The sequence below is a fragment of the Triticum dicoccoides genome, chromosome 4B (genome assembly GCF_002162155.2).
Source record: "Triticum dicoccoides isolate Atlit2015 ecotype Zavitan chromosome 4B, WEW_v2.0, whole genome shotgun sequence".
Lineage (NCBI taxonomy): Eukaryota > Viridiplantae > Streptophyta > Magnoliopsida > Poales > Poaceae > Triticum > Triticum dicoccoides.
The window spans coordinates 595,794,673-595,817,498 of record NC_041387.1 but is presented as its reverse complement, the minus strand read 5'-3'; the positions used below and the strand labels follow the sequence as shown (position 1 = coordinate 595,817,498).

Sequence of the window (22,826 nt, the reverse complement as noted above, 5' to 3'; positions counted from 1 at the left end):
TGTAAATATTTTTAAAACATACTTGTCCAAAATTCGTCAAACAGGACATAGATTCGGTGATATTTAGGCGTTCCACAGTCCTTTTGCATATTGAAAACCGGCGCATTGTTGGTGGAGGCGAGACGCTCCTCCTGCCGGCGTTGGAAGTACGCCGCCCAGTGCGCGTGGTCGTCGGCGGCGTACTCCGAGAGGTCCCGCTCCTCCTCCGTCAGAGAGGCCCGAACACGCTCGATCTCGGCGTAGAAGTAGCCGGGGTGGTCGACGCCAGGCTGCGGGGGGCGCTGGGTTGTTCGCCTCGTGGAGGAGGTTGGCTTCCCATCGTGCAGGTGGTGGCGGCCGAAGCCGTTGGCCGCTGCTCCATCGCCGGGAACCGCTCTCCCATCGGTGTGGTGTGCATGCGGTGGCTAGACGGGGAGAGAGGGGAAGAGAGAGCGTCGGCTACGAGAGAGAGGGGCTGCTGGGCGAGTGCATCCACCGGCAATGGAGAGGGCGGCTTTTATAGTGGCCGGGGGACGGCAAACATGTGTACGCGTGGCAGGAGAGAGTGAGTCCCCGCACAACACCGTCCGTGAGGAATCAATGGAAGGCTGACCGGCAGCAGCCCTGGCATTGATTGCCCGCGGGAAACCGAGGCATGAGGACGATGATGCGTGGGGGTCGCTGACTCGGCGGGCCCGCCAATCTTTCGCGCCAAAAACGATTCCCCCAGCGCCCTGGGGCGCCCCCAGCCCGCCGGGTTCGGCCTGAGTCCGCCGACGCCAGTTCCGGCACTAACCGGCGAAAATTGGACTCATCGGGGCACGATTGGGCCGTTTTTTCAACGCGGCGCTAAAAAATGGCCTGGGGGCCTGTTGGGCGCGCGGTTGGAGATGCTCTTAGCACAAACGCGTGCTAATACGTTGACCGATCGATCGGTGTCTTCAAGCTAGCTATAATTTGAATACCTAGCATCTTGCTTATCAATTGTAGATAGGCAGTCACAGTAAATTTAATGATTTTAGTTCCAAATGACCTAAGAAACTAGTATTTCTAGTTTAATAGGGGTCAAATTAAAGTTTGATATGATTGACCGGATGTATCTTTACTCTTTTTGGAATGACAACTCCTATTGATTTATCACTATGTATCAAAATGACACAAACCTAAATTACATACAACCAATTAACGCGGTACAAGCATGAAAACAGAAAATAGTAGACTGTATTTTTCACTCCCTCAACTTACCGTGAATTGTGGCTTTTGTTCTTTGCCTTTTTTTATGGTGCAATATTCATGCCGAAACTCTTAATACAAGGTAGATTAACTCTCTAAGAGTGGTATTCCTTGGTCAAATCCGATTTTGACATGACCTCGGAATGTTCTGGTCATATTGTCACTCTAAGGTGGCATATGCCGACATGTTAATGAGAGAATCTCTCTCCCCCTCTCTGTCATCTCGGATGATTCCATCTCCGTCCTCTTCGTCTCTCGCCTCGCTCTTCCCCTATTGCATGTCAACGCCCCAACGTCACAGACAGTTCCTATACTGCAACCATTGCCCGAAAATTCACTAGCGTGCTCGTCTGTGCCTGCTCACGGTATCTCGGGGCATTGGTTTGCGCTGGGATATGGATGGTCGCCGTAGTCAAAGGCGGGTACGCGGGACAGTTAATGCGTATGATCGTTTGGACGGTGAGCGTGAGTGCGTGACGGACGTCCAGGACATAGCGACGGAGTTACGGTACTGTACCAACGTGTGTGCCGTAGGTGCAAACAGCAGACTACAGAATTATAAACGCAAGGATAGACATAGTGACGACAGCAGCACACATTGAGCTACGGAGCCCTCAACAACACAACAGACAGCAGATTTCTAAATGCAAATCTGCTCCAAAGTTGCATTCTCAACAACATGGAGCACAACTTATACACATATATTAAGTTGGCTAAGCAAGCTTGCACGTCATTCATTTGAAGTGTTGGGCGTCCTTGCTCTCTTTGCTTGACACGTGTTTACCTATATATGTACTGGTTCAACACTGCTTTTTGAATTCTTTTACGCCCTTACGATTTACGCGGTGATCATCACTATTTTCGTCAGAGCATGATTAATAATATAATCAGCTGCTGCCTATAGTATTTTGCCATGTCATTTGTAGTCAATGCAATAGTTAATATGTAATTTTGCCATGTCATCTGTAGTCAATGCAATAGTTAATATGTACAATATTTAGAATCAAGTACGTAGCATTATTATTTTTACATATGACCCACCTTTCACTCATAAAAATTCCTGAAGCGCGTGCTACAGTCGGTTATAATATACAACCTGCTTCTTTTCTCTCTCATATTCTCTTTATTTCAACTCAACAAAAACATAAAATTTAAATCCTTACTGTTGTCATGTCATCTATAGTCAATGTAATAGTCAATATGTACAAGATTTCTGCAAGAGAGTGGAGTTTTGGCACATGGGTGTGCGTGCTTCTGGTTTTAAAAATATGTTTTAAACATATTTTGAAAAGTCAACAAATTTCAAACAAAAACTTGGCGTGTACATCTTGATATTGTACAAGCTTACAAAGTTGTTTCGTGAAAAACTGACAACTTATGTGTCGCGTGTGAAAAAAACAAAATCCAGCGTTAAAAAATGCTTCTCACAAAACATCATTTTTGTATTTTTTACACAAACCATAAAAAATGTTGGTTTTCTTCGAAACTTAATGTGCACTTTTAAATATTTTTTCGCGTGCAGGAGCGCGCACTCCCAGGAGCACCAACGGATTTCCACAACAAGGTAGTACTATTTTTTTAACATATGACCCAGCTTTCACTCTCATAAAATTTCTTAGAGCGCATGCTACGGCCTTCTATAAATGTACAACGTGCTTCTCTTCTCTCTGTTCCAACTTAGCAAAAACATAAAATTTAAATCCTTACAGCCCACTTACATCACCTTATTACTCTTATTGCCACAAAGCTTCCCAAAGTTGCGTCATACATGTCTTTACTTTTTTCAATGCATATTACAATAAATTTTTTATGGACACCATTTTGCAAAGTTTTGGTTTAACCTTGCAACATTAGTATTTGCTTGCATGCTTTAGGCTGCAATGATTCTCTTCGGTTTGTTAATCATAGTGATTAATTGGTGCAACCATATACTTCTTTTTATTTGTTCTGTTATTTCTGGACAGAACAACAACAGATTATATGCTTCAACTATAGAAAAATTGTTAATGACAAAAAATTATTGTTGCTATAATGCTATTTCCTATGCTAGACGGTGAATAAAGACTCTGCCTTTTGTTCCTAGCATATTAAATGCATTGGAAATTTGTTAGCAATAATGATAGCATTACTTGATCATATACTTCCCCACTTATGGACCAACTTATAGCTATTCTGCCATGATTCCTCTCTCTGCCATGAAACTAGACTTAATTCAAAAGACGCCGCAAATCCGGCGATCGGACGTAGTCTGGCGTTACAAAAAACAGAGCGCCGCCGCCGCAAGTTCGCGTGCGCAACGATTCACTCGGCGGGGTCGGCTCCAGGCGTTGGCGGAGTCGGAGTGCGCGGGCTCGTCGGTGTCGGAGCTGCTTCGGTGCTGGGCTGCCTCGGCGCGGCTTCGGCACTGCTGGGCGACGATGTAGAGGCGTCGTTCGGGCTTGGCGTCCGTGTGGTCGTGGGCGTCGTCAGCATCGTCGGCGTTGCCGTCGGCAGCTCGTTCAGGATGAGGCCGCGCTGCACCAAGTACCACGCCTTGAGCTTCTCGTCGTTGCTCTAGAGCATGTCCGCCCTGCCCATCAGAAAAGCCATGTCGGTGTTCCTCTTCTTCGCGGCGACGTTCGTCCGGAGCAGGTCGAGCTTGACGGCGTTGTTCTTCATTAGCGACGACCACCGCGCCTCGGTCTTCTTTTCGCGTAGGACTGCCCGGGCCTGGGCGTCGGCGAGGCAATGCTCGATGGACTCCTGCATTCGCGCGGTTGCCGCGTCGGCGCTTTTCCCCTTCTTTGCCAATTTGTGGCCGTCCGGCCGCCCCTCTGACGCGCCCGGAGTCGTCGCGTCCGGCTTGTATGTCTCGTTGGCCTTGTCGAGGGCACGTCGGACTTCCGCCCACTTCTCGCACTTGTCAATGCGCTTGTAGACGTGGAGGTGCTTGAAGTCGGCGTCTTGGTTGTCGCCCCGATACATGGCGAACATACGCAGCAGCTGCGCGGAGGGACGAACAGTTGGCGGGCGGCGGGCGTAGGGGACGAAGATATGCGGGCGAACGGCGTGCGTACTTGATCCTCAACGCTGGCCCCGCTCTCCGGGCGAACTGCGACCTCCTCGACGATTCCATGTCATTTGTTGCACGCCAACTGGATACGCCCCCAATGGTTCGCCATCGCCTTGGAGCCGCGCTGCATGTAGACGCCTTTGAAGTAGGGGTCGACGAGCTTCCGCTCGTCGAACTCGGCCTTGATGCGGTCCCAGTACGTCTCCAAGCTTTGGTTCGCGCCGGTGGTCGGGTCGAGGCAGACGACTTTCCATGCTTCGGTGAGGCATTCCTCCTCCTTGGACGTCCACTTGATGCGCGGTTCGCCTGACCTAGCCGCCCGCTTCTTCTTCTTCTGGCGCCCCTTCGTCGGAACAGGAGCCGGCTCCTCCTCCTCCTCCTCCTCCTCCTCGGGTTCCTGCGCGTCGTCGCCGTAGACGTAGCCGAGCTCGGCCTCCATGTCGCCGCTGAGGTCCACTACCTCGTCCTGGGTGGCGAACCCGGGAGACGCGGCGGCCGCAGTCGATCCTGTCGCGATGATGTCGTCCATGTCGGCTCCCGTGTCGTCGGCGTCGCCGAGGTGCGAGAAGGGTAGCGGTCCACGGTAGAGATGGGGCATCGGTGTGGACGCGTAGGCGGCGGGCAGCGAGTAGTTGTATGGAGGGTACTGCACGCCGACGAAGGCGGGCGAGGGCGTGCGCGTAGCGGGGTGACCATGAGGGAAGGTCACGTTTGGGTTGAACCCACCGTGCGTGTCGCCTCGGCATAGCCGGGCGACGATGAACCCCATGGAGATCCGGCGCCTTGCTGTCCCCAGGGCGCGTACTGGGCGTGGCTGACGACGGGTGGATTCATCCCCGCCTGGTCGACCGATGAGGAAGACGCCGCCGCGCGCGCCGCGTTGTCGCGGGCCTTCTTGGCTATGGCCCTGTTCCGCCTGTCGGCGGTGACTGCTTCGCGCCGCTGAACTTCCACCCTCCACTCGGCGTTCGACAGGCCCGGTGGCTTCGATGGCGGCGCCCTCGGCTTCCTCTGCTTCGGCTGGGCCACGGCGCCAGTCGCGGTTGCCGCCGCGCGCGGCATGGCGTACTTCTTCGGCGGCATGGCGTACTTCTTCGCGGCGAGCGGGAGGGGGTTTGGCGGGAGAAAGGGAGAGAATGGCGGGAGGGAGGCGAGCGAGCGGGAGAGATGCGAGGGAAAAGCGTCAAGAAACGGCGGGAAAAGGCCCTCGGGTCGCCTCCAGGACGGGCCCACGCGCCTTTTTCGCTTGTGCCGGCTCCCCAAGCGCCCCCCCAGAGCGCCCGGTTCGGCCTGGGTCCGCTGGCACCAGTTTTGGCCCGAGCCGGCGAAAAACGGGCTTCTGGGGGCACGACTGGGGCCTTTTTTTGGCGCCGGCGCGGCAAAATCGCCTGGGAAGGGCCTGTTGGGGGCGTGGCTGGAGATGTCCTTACACACTATAGTATACTATCAGTACAGGAATAACGAATATTATTAGGTACATGCATGTATACATATATTCTTGTTAGCGATCGATATTATAAGTTACCTATGGAATCACGTATATGTGTTTTTTTTTTACTAAAAGAACGTATTATACCGGCCTTACGTACGTACTCGGCCGCGTGTATTGATGCGGAGGTTGTACTACGCGTACGTATGAGTTACTGCTCCTTGTAATCCTTGTTGTTGTATGGCGCGAAGAGCTCGGCGATCCAGTTGGCCTTGCGGAGCGTGGCGGAACCCAGATCTGCGCACATGCCGTCGCTGTCGTGGATGCTGTAGGTGGAGATGCAGTGGCGGCGGTAGAACCGCGTGGTGCGGCGCATGGCGTCGGCCTCGCCGGCGACGTGCCCCATCATGGCCTTCACGTTCGGCAGCTCGAACCGCCCCTCCAGCAGCCCCGACAGCCACCGGCACCGCAGCTCCGACGTGTGCAGGTTGGACACGCTCTCCACAAACCCGACGAACGCCATGTTGGGAATCAGCGGGTGGATCGTGCCACTGCCAAAATAAATTGCAGGTCAGCGTCGATCGATTCATAATTTCATATATGTTGGAGGCTTGGAGCAAAAGACAAACGCAACATGTACACGTACCGGTAGAGCGGCATCATGGAAGACTTGCCGACGACGAGGTCACGGAAGGGCTTTGGCAGGACCTCGCGGAGCTTGTCCTTGCCCTCGAAGCCGGTGGCCAGGAAGACGAGGTCGGCCTCCACCTTGGTGCCGTCGTCGAGGACCACGCCGTTCTCGGAGAAGCACCAGCCGGCGGAGGCCCTCTGGAAGCGGACAAGGCCGCGGTCCGCCATGTCGAAGAAGCCCTCTGGGAGGATGGCCATCTGGCAGCTGGCGTAGTCCTCGACGAAGGGGTGATCTGGCGTCAGACCGTACTTGCCCAGCGGCAGCTTCCATGACAGGTACGACTCGATGAACTTCGACACCCCCGCCCTCTGCACCACCAAAATCCAAAACACACCACGTTGCTGTCAGATTGTGATATGCATGCATGGTCTTGAGCATGCACACGTGCATATGTTAATACGGTCATACTCCGTACTTCCCTACGTACGTGCATGTGTATCATGTACAAGTTTCACGCTGTGAGATGAATTCTGACGTACACATACCAGTGGGCTCATGAGGCGGCAGAGGAGGGATCGGAAGAACCCTTGGTTGGGCCGCTCGTAGAAGAGCTGAGACAAGCGTGTGGAGTAGAACATGGAGAATGGCAAGCCCCAGATGGAGTACGATGGCACCACCCAGTGCAGGGTCCGTACCAGCATCGTGCACGGCTGCCCTCCCTTGACTGCAAACAAACAAGCAAACGCGACCGGTAAATCGATCGATCCATATCAAACGGTTCTTGTTTCCGCGACAGATTGTCAACCCTTCCATATGCTTCTATTGCCAATTTAGGAGTATATAAAAGTATACTAAACCAGAAACAACTAATATGAATAGGAGGGAGTATTATGTTTTAAGGAAGCTAACTGCCAGTCATGCATGCGAACAATTAGTTTGGAAGGTTCGGTTGGAACGGCAGATAATCTTTGTTGCAAATCTGCAACTACTGGTCAAACATGCAAACACTTTGGTACATATATATAAATTGCTCATGCGGTAAAAGTCAAGGCGGTATGCGTACTGATTGCGTCTAGTGTACTTTGAACTTGTAAATGCAAGAGACCTACCTGGGCATCCACTGTCTAGTCTAGGCTAGCTAAACTATCTAGACTAGAATTATACGTACTAGATGCATGATGAAGTGTGCGAGGGGTCAAGACAAGAGTGACCTTTTCTGGACCATAGTATCCGACTCTCCCAAATCGCCAAGGCACATGTCACCAAATATGGTATGCATTATTTAGACATCCACTTCATCGAATGATGGAACGCTTCCACAATATTTATTAGTATCCGATTTTGTTTTGTTCAGCTCTGTGTGAACAAGCTTAGCATGTTCTTTTTGCTAGTCGGATACACGCGTTTACACGAGTACGATAGCTTATCTGCCATCTGCTAGTTTCATGCGTGGTTTCATGTTGAATTTTGTCCATGTTTTAGGAGAATTTTTCTTCAAACCATGTTAAGTCTTTCCTATGCTTAGCTAGGAGTATGGTTTTACGCACCTTGGTTTGCCTGGGCACATTCGTTGGCTAGATCGATAGCGCTCTTCTTGTACCCAACCACCACGACCTTCTTTCCTCTCATCAGCTCAACGGTCTCCTCCTCGCTCAGCTTGCAGTAGTCCAGCGAGTGCATCACCGTCCCCTTGAACACCTCCGGCCCCTTCCCCGGCGGGAACACCGGCATCCGCGGCACGTCGCCGTACTTACCCGTGCACATCACCACGAACTCGAACTTGTAATACTGCACATTCCCGTGGCAAAATATGCACGTGAGATCAATTGAATTGATCTGAACTGGTGCTAAGTAGTATCTCGAAACAAGCATGCAAGACATGTCAAAGTATATATGGTACCTGAACGGTGTTGGAGTCGCCGGTGATGATGCCGACCTCCCACATGGGCTTGCCCCGGAGCGGATCCTTGCCGGTGCCGCTCCACAGCTCGGTGAACCCGGCCTCGGCACCGCCGAGGAACTTGATGTCCACCACCTTGGAGCCGAACGAGATGTAGCGCCAGAGGTCGAACTCGTCGGCGTAGCCCTCGAGGTAGTCGGCGATCTCGGTGTGGGTCGGGAAGGAAGGGTCGTCGCGGTTCTTCCAGGAGTAGTCGGAGAACTCGTAGTCCGGGCGGGGCGTCTGCAGCCGCGTGGTGCGGTAGACGCAGTGCTTCCACACCCCACCGACGGACGGCGTCGCCTCGAACACGACGGGGTCATAAGCCGCCATCTGCTTCGCCGCGGCCAGGCCGCTGATCCCGCCGCCGATGATGGCCACAAGGGACACCGGAGGCACGGCCTCCCTCGTGGCCCGTGCCCCTTGTCCTTGCGCCATGGCCATCGTCTACCCAAGGTGTTGGATGGAACTGGATGTGTGTGTGTGGTGATCGAGGTGATCGATGGATGTGTGCGCACTGTGGGTGCTTCTTGCGGGCGTAGGAGGCTGCGAGAGAGAGCTGCTTCTTGCACGCGAAGGAGGCTTCGAGGGAGCTGGAGGAGATGTTGAGCTAGAGCTTTGTGTATGTTGTGTCGACAAGGGCGAGGCCTGGTGTATTTATAGGGCCAGGGATGCTAGCATGGGGCTGTTGAGCATGTGAGCTTTCCACTGTGTCTCTTAGAAACCGTACGGAAACGTAGAGAGAGAACAAATGCATGCAGACGCACACCAATGCCTTGAGAGAAAAACGATGCACACATCGTCTACCACCCACCTAGAAAGAAAATGACCCGTATAAAATTCACAAATTTGCAGGCGCACGCACCTGCCAAGCCGAGCCTAGCCGCTCGATTGCCTCCCTATTCGTGAAATAGTTGAATCTGCACGAGGACACAATAAATTTTAAGTTTCGGTTGTTGAAACTTATGAGTTTTTATCTAAAACTTGCAATTTTCTCACTCGCTTTTACCAAGTTTCATAATAAATTTTTAATATGTTTTTTTGTCGGTTGTAGGAAAAAAATCGTGATTTTGTTGTTTGTGCGTACTAAATTTTAATAGTTGAAACTTAACATTTATTTTTAAAATTCATTATAACATATTCAAAGTTGATCTTATTTGAAAGACCTCGTCATGAGAAACATGAATACGAAAACATAGCTTAATTTGGAAATATTGAAAATCAAAAGCCAAAAATAAAAGCACGTCTGAGGTATTGCTTACCGTGGGACCTGCATATGCCACAAATCCTCTCCAGTATAAATTTTGACTTTGTTTGTCACTTCAAGATGGGGTGTCAAACATTATGTGTACACAAAATTTTATAACATAAAAAGGACTGGCTAGGGAAGTTGACTGAAAAAATAATTTGGATAAGATTTGTTTTTGGCCGTCTGATGGAGAACAAATGGACAGATGGCCTTTTTCAACCTTATGCCTTATTGTTCATGTACTTCCGCATATACCCCATGAACCACCGGCCAAACCGCCAGCCTTCGGCGTGTACAGCCTGCGGCGCTCCTGGGCCAGCCTCGCTGCCCCAACCTCCCCTCACCAACGTCCACCACCATGCTAGCTTCGCTCCCCCTCCCTCCCCACCCTGGCCATCGCTCGAAACCGGCAATCCCTACACCCTCCACCCTGTATCATCAAGTTTCTTACTCGCCTTTGCCCACTACAGCTCGTTCCTGGCCGAGACCTTGCCAGCGTCCCTGGTGTTAAGACATGGTATTGTGTGTCTCTCTTCATTGGTTCAGACTTTTGGAGTCATCACTAGTTGGAGAATGAGTTCAATACTCGGGCCTTGCTATCACTCGCGTGGGCGCCACCGGCGACAGCCTTGGTGCTACCCACCGTCGCATGCTTCCTTCTCCACCGAATCGACTGGCCAAATTCAAAATTCAGGCGACTACCATCTAGGAAAACTTCGAGTTGGGGTGTTAAACAGTAACCATGAGCTATTCATAAGTTGCATGCAATCAAATTTTGGGTAAGTCAATTTATGTGAAGAAGAAAGGAGCGTGGCGAAGAGCAACAAGGCCGGGATGGTGTCGACGTAAGAGCGCAGAGAAGCGATGCCGAGGCAGGAATGATGTAGTTGGTCGCAGCGTCCCCGGCAAGGCCTCATTAGGGCTTGACCGGAGATGGGGACATGGTGGCATCGCTTGTGTACCAAAGAAAGAGGGTTCACATGTTTGAGGGAGGGATGGGGTGGTTTTCATTTTATGCAACTTGGCTTAGACCGTGCCGAACTTAAGATTGGGAGAGCTTGTCAGAGACAGGAACAATGTGGCAGGAGAGGCAGGGGTGGAGAAAGAGATGGGCTCGCTGCAGGAGAAAAATGGAGGTGACTGTTGGATTGAAATTCAATTGTTTTGGGCTGACTTACAAAGAGACAATCCATAAACATTATACATACGCATGAAATTATCAATGAGAAGGAATTTGGACCTGGTGTCCTCTGCACCATGGAAGATGTACCTTGAAATTCAAGTTTTTTGGCCGACTTACAAAGAGGCAAGCCTTAAACAATATACATACACATGAAATTTATCAATGAGAAGGAATTTGGACCTCATGTCCTCTGCACCATGGAAGATGTACCTGGTACTCCCCTGTCCACCCTTATGCATGCATGCACTAACTCGGCAACACCCATAAATTCAATGTTACAAAATTTCATTCTCAACAAAAACTAATCTAAACGCACGTACGTACTGTATATGTGCTACACTTGATCGTCCCTTCAGGGACATCCGATAAAAAAATATGCTACACTTGATCACCTCAGAAACACCGACCGTAAACTGGCCATGTCCTTTTCGGCCACATGACATATTTTATTTATCATGGGTTCACTCATGCATGCATGCATGACCGTGTCAAGCCGGCCCCTCCATCTCGTCCTGCTGATCATCTGGACCGGGAGAAACTTAAGCGTACGTAGCTTTGGACCGGGGAACAAGAAAAGGTGTGTAACCCGGACGGGGGCCAACGATATCGACCGTGCCTGCCCATTTTTGGCTACGAGCGCGCGCCTACATGCATGGCTGAATATATCTCCCATGTCCTGCCCGTCGCCAGCTGAATGTTCCTTTCAGCCCTATCTAGCATGACCTTTAATTTGGTTGTTGCCACGTCCTGTCGCGTCGTTTCATCCGTGCTAGCTAGCTGCATGCGGACTATTCTTTCCCTGTCACCGCCGTGTGGAAGCAGCAAACCAAAACTAATACGGTGCACAATGTTTTTTGCTCTCGGCCGATTAATTCAACAAAATACATGTGCTCAGTGAGAAATAAGTACACCAGTGAGAAATAAATTGAATATCTCAGTGAGAAATAAATTTAATCTCTTATTGCGGGAAAAAGAAATGATGCATGGTCGCTAGTCCTACAGTTCAAAAATAAGCAAGAGTTCCCTGAAAAAATAAATAAGCATGTGATCTTTTCGACACTGAAACGTACTACGAGATCTCCGTTTCTTTTGCGCAAAAACTTTTGATCTATTTATGTTCAAACATGGCAGTACAATGAACATCAGAAATAATAAAAATTGCATCCAGATCTGTAGACCACGTAGCGAAGACTACAAGCACTGAAGCGAGTCGAAGGCACGCCGCCGTCATCGCCCCTCCCTCACCAGAGCCGACCAAAACTTATTGTAATGGACAGTCAGGGTCGTGCTAAGACACCATAGGGCCAGTGCACCAGAACAGCAACCACCGCAGATAAAGGATAGCGTTGATAGGAAGAATCGAACCTCTACGTCTCCACCGATGACTAGCGACCATATACCTAGCTATGGTTTGGAAATTTTGCAGTCTAAATACTAGCTTGAAAAATATATTTTTAAAGTAAGTTTTGTCTCATGCTAGAAGCTTCGCGAACTCTGAGGGAAAGTGAAAAGAACTTGAAAACTTCAATGCATGCATCTGAGGGAACGAGAAAAGAACTTGAAAACTTCAATACAAGCAGTGGTACTTTTCTAGAGATAAATCCAACTACTGTGCTGAAACTCCTGCAACTCTTGTGAACTAGTAGTATAAGCTAGTAGTAAACCATAAAGAACTCGGTCCATTTTCCTAATTTGAATTTTCTACACATTCCACGTCAGTGCCGTAGCTAGGTACCACTCCTTTTTTTGGCGGTGGGCTTCGCTTGGTTAAAACACACATTCTTTTTTATTTCATGATGATCCCACCAAGGAAAAGAAATTACTAATGTGTAGTTTTTCACACTATTTCACACCATATTTTCTTCCGCTGTCCGGCTGCCATTTTCTTTTGGAGTTGCCTTCGAGAGACACTGGGAGGCAATTGGGTCCATGACAACCTTCTCGATCTCTTTCGGGAAATTATTGGAACTCGCCCCATCCTTTGGGTGGCGATTAGTGTGCTAGCTTGGACGCTCTGGAATGTGCGCAATAAACTTGTAATTGAATATGTGATTCCACTTCGGACGACTGACGCCATTTACAAAATGTGCGGATTCTTGCAGCTCTGGCAGCCGCTTAGCAAGCGGCGTCACCGGGACGGCATCAACACCATCATCGCCGGACTTCGCTCCACCGCCATCCCCCTCGCGCCACCGTTACCTCCTCCACCCCCGAAGCCTGATTAGCTAGTTGCTTTCTTTTGGGGTTTCTTGTGTTGTGCCCCCAGCCACACCTATTTTATTTATTGTTGTTGTTGCCCGTGAACATTGAGCTTGTGGATTGATGGTATGTTTTGTAATATAATAAAGAGGGGGAAAACCTATTTCGTGACATATGTATATCCCTTCCTTATCTCCCCGCCATAATGACAATATCAATCATATAATTACCCCTGATTATTATTACGTGTGAGATCGATATACACCAAACCAACATGATTAGCTGCCGGGTCATTGTATTGAGAGTACACTTTTTTTTGCGAGGATTGAGAGTACACAATTAATGTGCATGTATGTATGTCCATTGCTTATGAACTCCAAAAACCAACCAAGAGACTCGATAGGGCTGACCTTGAACACGCATATGCATACAGCCAGGCATAATTAAGAAAACCGGGAATTAGGTCGAGCAGCAAGTGTATGCTGCATCTGAACTTTCTCTGAAGACCGTGTCTTCAATTTGAGCTAGCTTTGACCTCAGCGTGGACCGTATATACAAGTAGTACACTGGTTAGGTTAGTAATTGTTTCTGATACATGCATTAACGAATATATGTCGGCCACATGGTCCGTTATGATCATATTTGGTGTAGTTGTTGCTTGAATACATGCGAGATTAGGTGATTACGATTTAGTGGCGTATATAATCCTGTGTAGTATTTTATTTTTTTGCGGGGGAATCCTGTGTAGTATTAATTTTGTGTGATGATTGCAGAAATATATGTATGCCACGTACAGCTGACAATTCAGTACATTTACCTCGAAATACTGAACCAATTTGCATGACACTTTCCGATGCATGGATATGATCGGGTTAGCTATATGCATGTACTAGTAAATTAAAATATGCAATGCGTACGTAATAGTTGAAAAAAATACTTTAGATGGATGAGGTTTACAAACATATCCTGGAACACTGGAATAAATTGGCTAGTTCGATTTGTATATACTCCCTCCGTTCCGAATTACTTGTCTCGGATTTATCTAGATATAGATGTATCTAGACTCATTTTAATGCTAGATACATCCGTATCTAGACAAATCTAAAACAAGTAATTTGGAACGGAGGGAGTATATACTAACGAACTTGCTAAGTAATTGATATGGCGTAGAATTATAGGCATGCATTAGCACGTGGAGTTGCAAAAAAATGGCCGTACATGTAAGCGTTGTCTATGGAGATAGCCCTAGGAAATCCCAGAAAATGTTTTAATTTAATTAAGAGTAGGTCATTTTTCTTCAATCTATTATACTGTAATTATTTGATCAACAAAGTAATATTCTTGCTATAAAACATCGTCTTCGGCATGGGCACCCTCCTCGACGATTGCCTCTATCATATCTTCAATTTTTTTCTTGGCGCATTGCTGCATCCCCGGCTCCTAGATGCTTCTTTGTAGTCGCGACTTCACGCGCGGCAACCCCAACCTCGACATTGACCACAACGTCCACATGCTCGGCTACCTCGACTGTGACTCCACCGCCCTATGCTCTCAACTACCTTTACATTGGCACAAAGGACTACCACCTTGCTTGAGCTCCTTGTAGGCTTCCTTTACAATCAAGGCGTCTGTGGTGCGACACCGTCAACGATGCTCCTGCTACGACTGTGGGGAATGTCAGTCTGCCGTTCGTTTCTTCCTTTGTTTCCTCGAGGCTGAGTAATACACACATCACATCACGCCAATTCTTTCCTCTTCCATCCTCTTACAGCTGAGTGGTCTTTGCCAAGTGTAACACTCAGCAAAGACTTTGCTGAGTATTTTTCAGCCTTTACCGAGTACTTCTGGTATTCGACATACAAGGTTTTTTTTTTCGGGAAACATACAACGTCTTTCCTGTAGTGAGTAAGTGAAAATTAGCTGTTAGTTTGGATTTTAGCTTTTTTTCGTCCAAAACGCTGTAAGCCCAAACAAACATATATACCCAAATTCTTGCATTTTGATGGCAATGGCATCAGCAATGTAGGCGGAGCGGCAGAGACCAGCTAGGCCGCATGACGGATGGCCTTCAGGTGATTTGCCGTCAGCCTGCTGTGCCTCCTAGCAGTTGATTCCTCGGCTCTGGGGAGGAGTCATGTGTCACTTTTGGGTATCTCTTGTACTGTTGTCCCAACAGACCTTTTATTTAATATCCTCGTACTCGAATAACTTGTTTCCACATGGTTGGTGCTTTATTTATAAAGCAGGGCAAAAACCTATTTCGTTATAGTTAACTTAGTTGTAATGCCACCGCAAATGCTAAACAAAAGACGAGCTTCATGGACCTTGTATTATTAATTTGAAAATCATATTTTAATTTTTCAAAAAAAAAATCAAAAAGAAACCACGCACGTTCATACAGATATATTACACGTGTGTAACTTGAATATGATATAAGTTATGGTGAGAGCTACACTAAAAAGGCAAAAATCATGATTTTGAAAATGGTGAACAGTACATGCACTTTTTAACTTGAGCGGTATATTACATGTGCATTCCTTTTCTTTGACTTGAGCGGTATACGTATCTACAGAGACACTACATACAGTAGCGTTGACAGAAAACAGAAGAGAGTATGAATACCAGAGTTTTCAGAGTGGAGAGCTTGTTGAAATGAATTCAATTGACTACAAAAATTTCAACGAAAGAACCAACCGCTAAGCAAAGCGTAAACATGGCTCTTTGACTGTGACAGTGCACACTTCAACAAACTAATTGTAGTTTACCATACATACGCAAGCATGTCATTTACTAGCTAATGCTTGAGAAGTTACCACTAATCTTTCGGAAAAAATCGTGTACATTTCCTCGACATGTGCTACATACTCCCTCCGTCCGAAAATACTCGTCGGAGAAATGCATAAAAATGGATGTATCTAAAACTAAAATACGTCTAGATACACTCATTCCTCCGACGAGTATTTCCGGACGGAGGGAGTACATAATAATGCTCAGAATGCCTCCGGGTTGTACATGTATATGCATAATACTCTTCATCAGTCTTCAATCGTCAGGGTTGAATAGAGAAGGTCCCTCGAAAAAGATTCAAGAGACCCAGAAAATCAGCAAGAGACCGGACAAGAGCATGGGTTCATTCACAGAAAACCTTGAATTTCTTCTTCAGGACCAATCAGCAACTAGACCGTATAGAATATAAAGGGAACGCGGAAGACAGAACGTAAGCAAGACCAAATCAGAGACAGAAAATTAAGGTAAAAGTAGTAGCTTGCAGCTGACTAATGGACTAAATTAGTACGCTTGTTCATATCTTCGCAGAACTTTCTTGGCTGGTACTAGCTCTGTCTGGAGGTCATGTACGTACATACTCTAATCACGTAATTAGTCAACTAGTAGCCCACTAATTTGAATAATTGATCGTAGTACTAATCAGTGAATATACAAATATGCAAGTAGGTATGTATGCAATTTTCTAGCAAGAAACAGGTTAGCTCTTGCAGCAGTCTTGAGTACACGGGTTTTGAGGAGGTCAAGCCATCCGCGTACGGTCGTAATTAAGCTAGTCTTGACCAAAGAATATATTCTCTAGCCGGGTACAAGTCCAGTGTCCAACTGTCCATTCGTCGTCTCGCTGCTCTTGCAGAGTTTAATGGAATTAATATACGGCTTTGGTGGTAGCTGCTATAGCAGGATTGCATGAGATCGAAGTGTATATTCTTCTCCATGATTGTTGATTGTTGATTGTTATTATGATGATGGGTGCTATGGATGCCATCGCCACGTGCTACGACTCGTAAGTAGACCGACTTTGGAAACTGAGAGGGTGCTTGGATCCAAGAGACTTATTTTAGTTTGATTAAAAATAGTCTATTTAAGAGGCTAAAGTTCCAAACATCCCTGACTAAAGAGGGGCTAAAACTAGTTTTGAGATTAAATTTTTTTAGTCAGGGGTATCCGTACTAAAATATAGATTAGTCCTCTCTCTCCTCATTTAACTCCTCTCTTTAACACATGCGAATTCTGGATTGGAGGGTTTGGAGGATAATAAATACTCATTAACTTGATTTTAGTCTCTTTAGTATTTCGATCCAAGCATGGGTGAGGCTAGCAAGTTTTAGTCCCACTACTTTTAGTCATGGGACTAAAACGTATCCAAGCACCCTCTAAGCGTACATTGTGTGCAGACCAGCAGTAGTAAGGCCATGGTAAAGTTTCTACAGCCGGATAAATCAAATCCGGCACCCTATATTATAAACAGTGGCCGGTTAATTCTCAAATCGCCGCATCCACAATCGTGGACCTCATATCCAGTACTCTTAATCCATACTATGCATGAAGCGGGAAAGAAACTATGTAGATGATCAACAAAATAAACGCCATAGAACAAACAGCATATCCATATAATCTGAACCAAAAGAACATCATAGCTCAGCTGACCGACATAGTTCTAAAACAAAAATTACTAAAAATGCAAACAGAGATAGATAGGGCAGAGTATCTTCACCACTTTCTCGCAGACCATTTGCCTTCCGGACACCGGAGTGGCAATAGCCCTCCATGTAACCGTTGGCGGCAGGGTGGGGTCGTCGGAGCCGTCGGTGACATCGGAGTTGACGGACAAGGAGGCGATGTAGCCGACCATCATTCGGACACCGCGGTTCTGCTGCTTCGCCAGCTTTGGCGCTCTCGCTTCCGCCACCGCCTTCTCCGAAGATTCGCACGTCGATTGCTCGATACCAAGCCGGAGGTCCTTGGCGTTCTTTCGACGAAGCTGGCGGGCGTTCATCAGCGAGCGGTAGACACCCACGAGGAGCTGCTCCTCCTCATCGGGCGCCACAGGCAATCTGCATAGGCGGCGGGAGGACTGCTTTGTCGCTTCCACCAACGCCGCCCTCTCCCTAGCTCTCGCTACTTCTTGCGGTGGGCAGCGCGTGCCTTCAATTTGGGTGTTTGTGTCTGTGTCGCCGGCGGCGCGGGCATGAACATCCACTGATGCCCCTGAGGAGTAGCGGCCATAGCGTTAGGAGGGCGTCTGTCCAACAGAGCAGAGCAGACCGAGCATGTGGAGCTATGCGCACTGCAGGGATGGGCCCGTGTCGATGTCCGCTGTGGTGGAGGGCGAGAGGGAAGGAGCATAGAAAGTTGTCGCCCATGTCGACCCGCGAGCGCTACAGCGCGATGCGGAGCCAACTCCTTGTTGCCTCCGCTTCGCAGACGAAGGCGGCCCATTCGTCCTTATTGTTGGATCTGGTGCCACTGCAGCTGCCGATGCTCGACATTGGGATGGAGAGGGGAAGGGGAACATATGGGGAGTGAAGGAGAAGTGACGGAGAGTAGGAGAAGTGAGTGAAGTGAATCTAGGGTTTTCTCCTAGTGGTGATTTTTAGTGGGGACGGAGTGAGATCCATGCAGGCCATGGTGGGTCAAGCTGACGTGGCGGACGGATCTGGGCGTCCCGATTGCTGCCTCAAATTTGGACTGTGATTGAGGGATGCCAGTGACCCGGACATCCGTGGCTGGTTTGGGGAGCCCGACTGGGTCATTTCATCAAATATAGTGTGTGGTAGATTGATACGTCGTCAATGTATCTATAAATTTTTTCTTCTTCCATGCTATTATATTATCGGTTTTGGATGTTTAATAGGTATTTATTGAAGGAAATATGCCCTAGAGGCAATAATAAAGTTATTATTTATTTCCTCATATCATGATAAATGTTTATTATTCATGCTAGAATTGTATTAACCGGAAACATGATACATGTGTGAATACATAGACAAACATATAGTCACTAGTATGCCTCTACTTGACTAGCTCATTAATCAAAGATGGCTATGTTTCCTAACCATAGACATGTGTTGTCATTTGATTAATGGGATCACATCATTAGGAGAATGATGTGATTGACATGACCCATTCCGTTAGCCTAGCACTTGATCGTTTAGTATATTGCTATTGCTTTCTTCATGACTTATACATGTTCCTGTAACTATGAGATTATGCAACTCCCGTTTACCGGAGGAACACTTTGGGTGCTACCAAACGTCACAACGTAACTGGGTGATTATAAAGGAGTACTACATGTGTCTCCAAAGGTACATGTTGGGTTGGCGTATTTCGAGATTAGGTTTTGTCGCTCCGATTGTCGGAGAGGTATCTCTGGGCCCTCTCGGTAATGCACATCACTATAAGCCTTGCAAGCAATGTAGCTAATGAGTTAGTTACGAAATGATGCATTATGTAACGAGTAAAGAGACTTGCCGGTAACGAGATTGAACTAGGTATTAGATACCGACGATCGAATCTCGGGCAAGTAACATACCGATGACAAAGGGAACAAAGTATGTTGTTATGCGGTTTGACCGATAAAGATCTTCGTAGAATATGTAGGAGCCAATATGGGCATCCAGGTTCCGCTATTGGTTATTGACCAAGAATAGTTCTAGGTCATGTCTACATAGTTCTCGAACCCGTAGGGTCCGCACGCTTAAGGTTTCGATGACAGTTATATTATGAGTTTATGAGTTTTGATGTACCGAAGGAGTTCGGAGTCCCGGATGAGATCGGGGACATGACGAGGAGTCTCGAAATGGTCCAGACGTAAAGATCGATATATTGGACGACTATATTCGGAGTTCGGAAAGGTTCCGAGTGATTCGGGTATTTTTCAGAGTACCGGAGAGTTACGGAAATTCGCCGGCGAGTATATGGGCCTTATTGGGCCATACAGGAATAGAGGAGAGAGGCCAAAAGGAAGGAGGCCTGCGCCACACCTCTGGTCCGAATTGGACAAGGGGCGTAGCCCCCTTTCCTTCTTCCTCTCCCCCTCTTTCCCCTTCTCCTACTCCAACAAGGGAGGTGGAATCCTACTAGGACTAGGGAGTCCTAGTATGACTCCACACTTGGCGCGCCCCCTCCTAGGGCCGGCCTCCTCCCCCCTTGCTCCTTTATATACGGGGGCAAGGGGGCACCCCATGAAACAACAGAAGTTGATCTACGGATCATTCTTTAGCCGTGTGCGGTGCCTCCCTCCACCATATTCCACCTTGGTCATATCATCGCGGAGTTTAGGCGAAGCCCTGCGCCGGTAGAACATCATCATCGTCACCACGCCGTCGTGCTGACGGAACTCATCCCCGACGCTTTGCTGGATTGGAGCCCGGGGATCGTCATCGAGCTGAATGTGTGCTGAACTCGGAGGTGCCGTACGTTCGGTACTTGGATCGGTCGGATCGTGAAGACGTACGACTACATCAACCGCGTTGTCATAACGCTTCCGCTTTCGGTCTACAAGGGTACGTGGACAACACTCTCCCCTCTCGTTGCTATACCATCACCATGATCTTGCGTGTGCGTAGGAAAATTTTGAAATTACTACGTTCCCCAACAGTGGCATCCGAGCCTGGTTTTATGCGTAGATGTCATATGCACGAGTAGAACACAAGTGAGTTATGGGCGATACAAGTCATACTGCTTACCAGAATGTCATACTTTGGCTCAGCGGTATTGTGAGATGAAGCGGCCCGGACCGACATTACGCGTACGCTTACGCGAGACTGGTTTCACCGTTACGAGCACTCGTGCTTAAAGGTGACTGGCGGGTGTCTGTCTCTCTCACTTTAGCTGAACCGAGTGTGGCTACGCCCGGTCCTTGAGAAGGTTAAAACAGCACTAACTTGACGAACTATCGTTGTGGTTTTGATGCGTAGGTAAGAACGGTTCTTGCTAAGCTCGTAGCAGCCACGTAAAATTTGCAACAACAAAGTAGAAGACGTCTAACTTGTTTTTGCAGGGCATGTTGTGATGTGATATGGTCAAGACGTGATGCTATATTTTATTGTATGAGATGATCATGTTTTGTAACCGAAGTTATCGGCAACTGGCAGGAGCCATATGGTTGTCGCTTTATTGTATGAAATGCAAACGCCCTGTAATTGCTTTACTTTATCACTAAGCGGTAGCGATAGTCATAGAAGCAATAGATGACGTAACGAAAACGATGCTACGATGGAGATCAAGGTGTCGCGCCGGTGACGATGGTGATCACGACGGTGCTTCGAAGATGGAGATCACAAGCACAAGATGATGATGGCCATATCATATCACTTATATTGATTGCATGTGATGTTTATCCTTTATGCATCTTATCTTGCTTTGATTGACGGTAGCATTTTAAGATGATCTCTCACTAAATTATCAAGAAGTGTTCTCCCTGGGTATGCACCGTTGCGAAAGTTCTTCGTGCTAAGACACCACGTGATGATCGGGTGTGATAGGCTCTACGTTCAAATACAACGGGTGCAAAACAGTTGCACATGCGGAATACTCAGGTTAAACTTGACGAGCCTAGCATATAACAGATATGGCCTCGGAACACGGAGACCGAAAGGTCGAGCATGAATCATATAGTAGATATGATCAACATATTGATGTTCACCATTGAAACTACTCCATCTCACATGATGATCGGACATGGTGTAGTTGATATGGATCACGTAATCACTTAGAGGATTAGAGGGATGTCTATCTAAGTGGGAGTTCTTTAGTAATATGATTAATTGAACTTTAATTTATCATGAACTTAGTCCTGGTAGTATTTTGCAAATTCTGTTGTAGATCAATAGCTTGCGTTGTTGCTTTCATATGTTTATTTTGATATGTTCCTAGAGAAAATTGTGTTGAAAGATGTTAGTAGCAATGACGCGGATTGGATCCGTGATCTGAGGTTTATCTTCATTGCTGCACAGAAGAATTATGTCCTTAATGCACCGCTAGGTGACAGACCTATTGCAGAATCAGATGCAGACGTTATGAATGTTTGGCTAGCTCAATATGATGACTACTTGATAGTTTAGTGCACCATGCTTAACGACTTTGAATCGGGACTTCAAAGACGTTTTGAACGTCATGGACCATATGAGATGTTCCAGGAGTTGAAGTTAATATTTCAAGCAAATACCCGAGTTGAGAGATATGAAGTCTCCAACAAGTTCTATGGCTAAAAGATGGAGGAGAATCGCTCAACTAGTGAGCATGTGTCAGATTGCCTGGGTACTACAATCAGTTGAATCAAGTGGGAGTTAATCTTTCAGATAAGATAGTGATTGACAGAATTCTCAAGTCACCATCACTAAGTTACTAGAACTTTGCGATGAACTATAGTATGCAAGGGATGATGAATACGATTCCCGAGCTCTTCGTGATGTTGAAATCGACGAAGGTAGAAATCAAGAAAGAGCATCAAGTGTTGATGGTTGACAAGACCACTAGTTTCAAGTAAAGGGAAAAGGGAAAGAAAGGGAACTTCAACTAGAATGACAAGCAAGTTGTCACTCCCACGAAGAAGCCCAAAGCTGAACCAAAGCCTGAAACTGAGTGCTTACACTGCAAAGGAAATGGTCACTGGAAACGGAAATACCCTGAATATTTGGTGGATAAGAAGGATGGCAAACTGAACAAGGGTATATGTGATATACAGGTTATTGATGTGTACCTTACTAGTGTTTATAGTAACCCCTGAGTATTTGATACTTGTTCGGTTGCTAAGATTAGTCACTTGAAACATGAGTTACAGAATAAACAGAAACTAGTTGAGGGTGAAGTGACGATGTGTGTTGGAAGTGGTTCCAAGATTGATATGATCATCATCACACACTCCCTATACTTTCGGGATTAGTGTTAAACCTAAATAAATGTTATTTGGCATTTGCGTTGAACATGAATATGATTTGATCATGTTTATTGCAATACGGTTATTCATTTAAAGTCAAAGAATAATTGTTGTTCTGTTTACATGAATAAAACCTTCGATGGTCTTACACCCAATGAAAATGGTTTGTTGGATCTCGATCGTGTGATACACATATTCATAATATTGAAGCCAAAAGATGTAAACTTAATAATAATAGTGCAACTTATTTGTGGCACTGCCGTTT

The 22,826-nt window shown here is 47.3% G+C and overlaps 1 protein-coding gene across 1 annotated transcript; it reads right to left on the bottom strand.

Moving 5' to 3' along the window:
- Window positions 1-5,904: 5,904 nt before the first annotated feature.
- Window positions 5,905-8,701, bottom strand: LOC119293967 (probable flavin-containing monooxygenase 1). The gene is made up of 5 exons (XM_037572273.1): window positions 8,225-8,701; window positions 7,872-8,112; window positions 6,870-7,048; window positions 6,340-6,692; window positions 5,905-6,244 (listed from the first exon to the last, which is right to left on the bottom strand). The coding sequence occupies exons 1-5, from the start codon at window positions 8,699-8,701 to the stop codon at window positions 5,905-5,907; spliced, it is 1,590 nt and encodes a 529-aa protein (XP_037428170.1).
- Window positions 8,702-22,826: the final 14,125 nt, after the last annotated feature.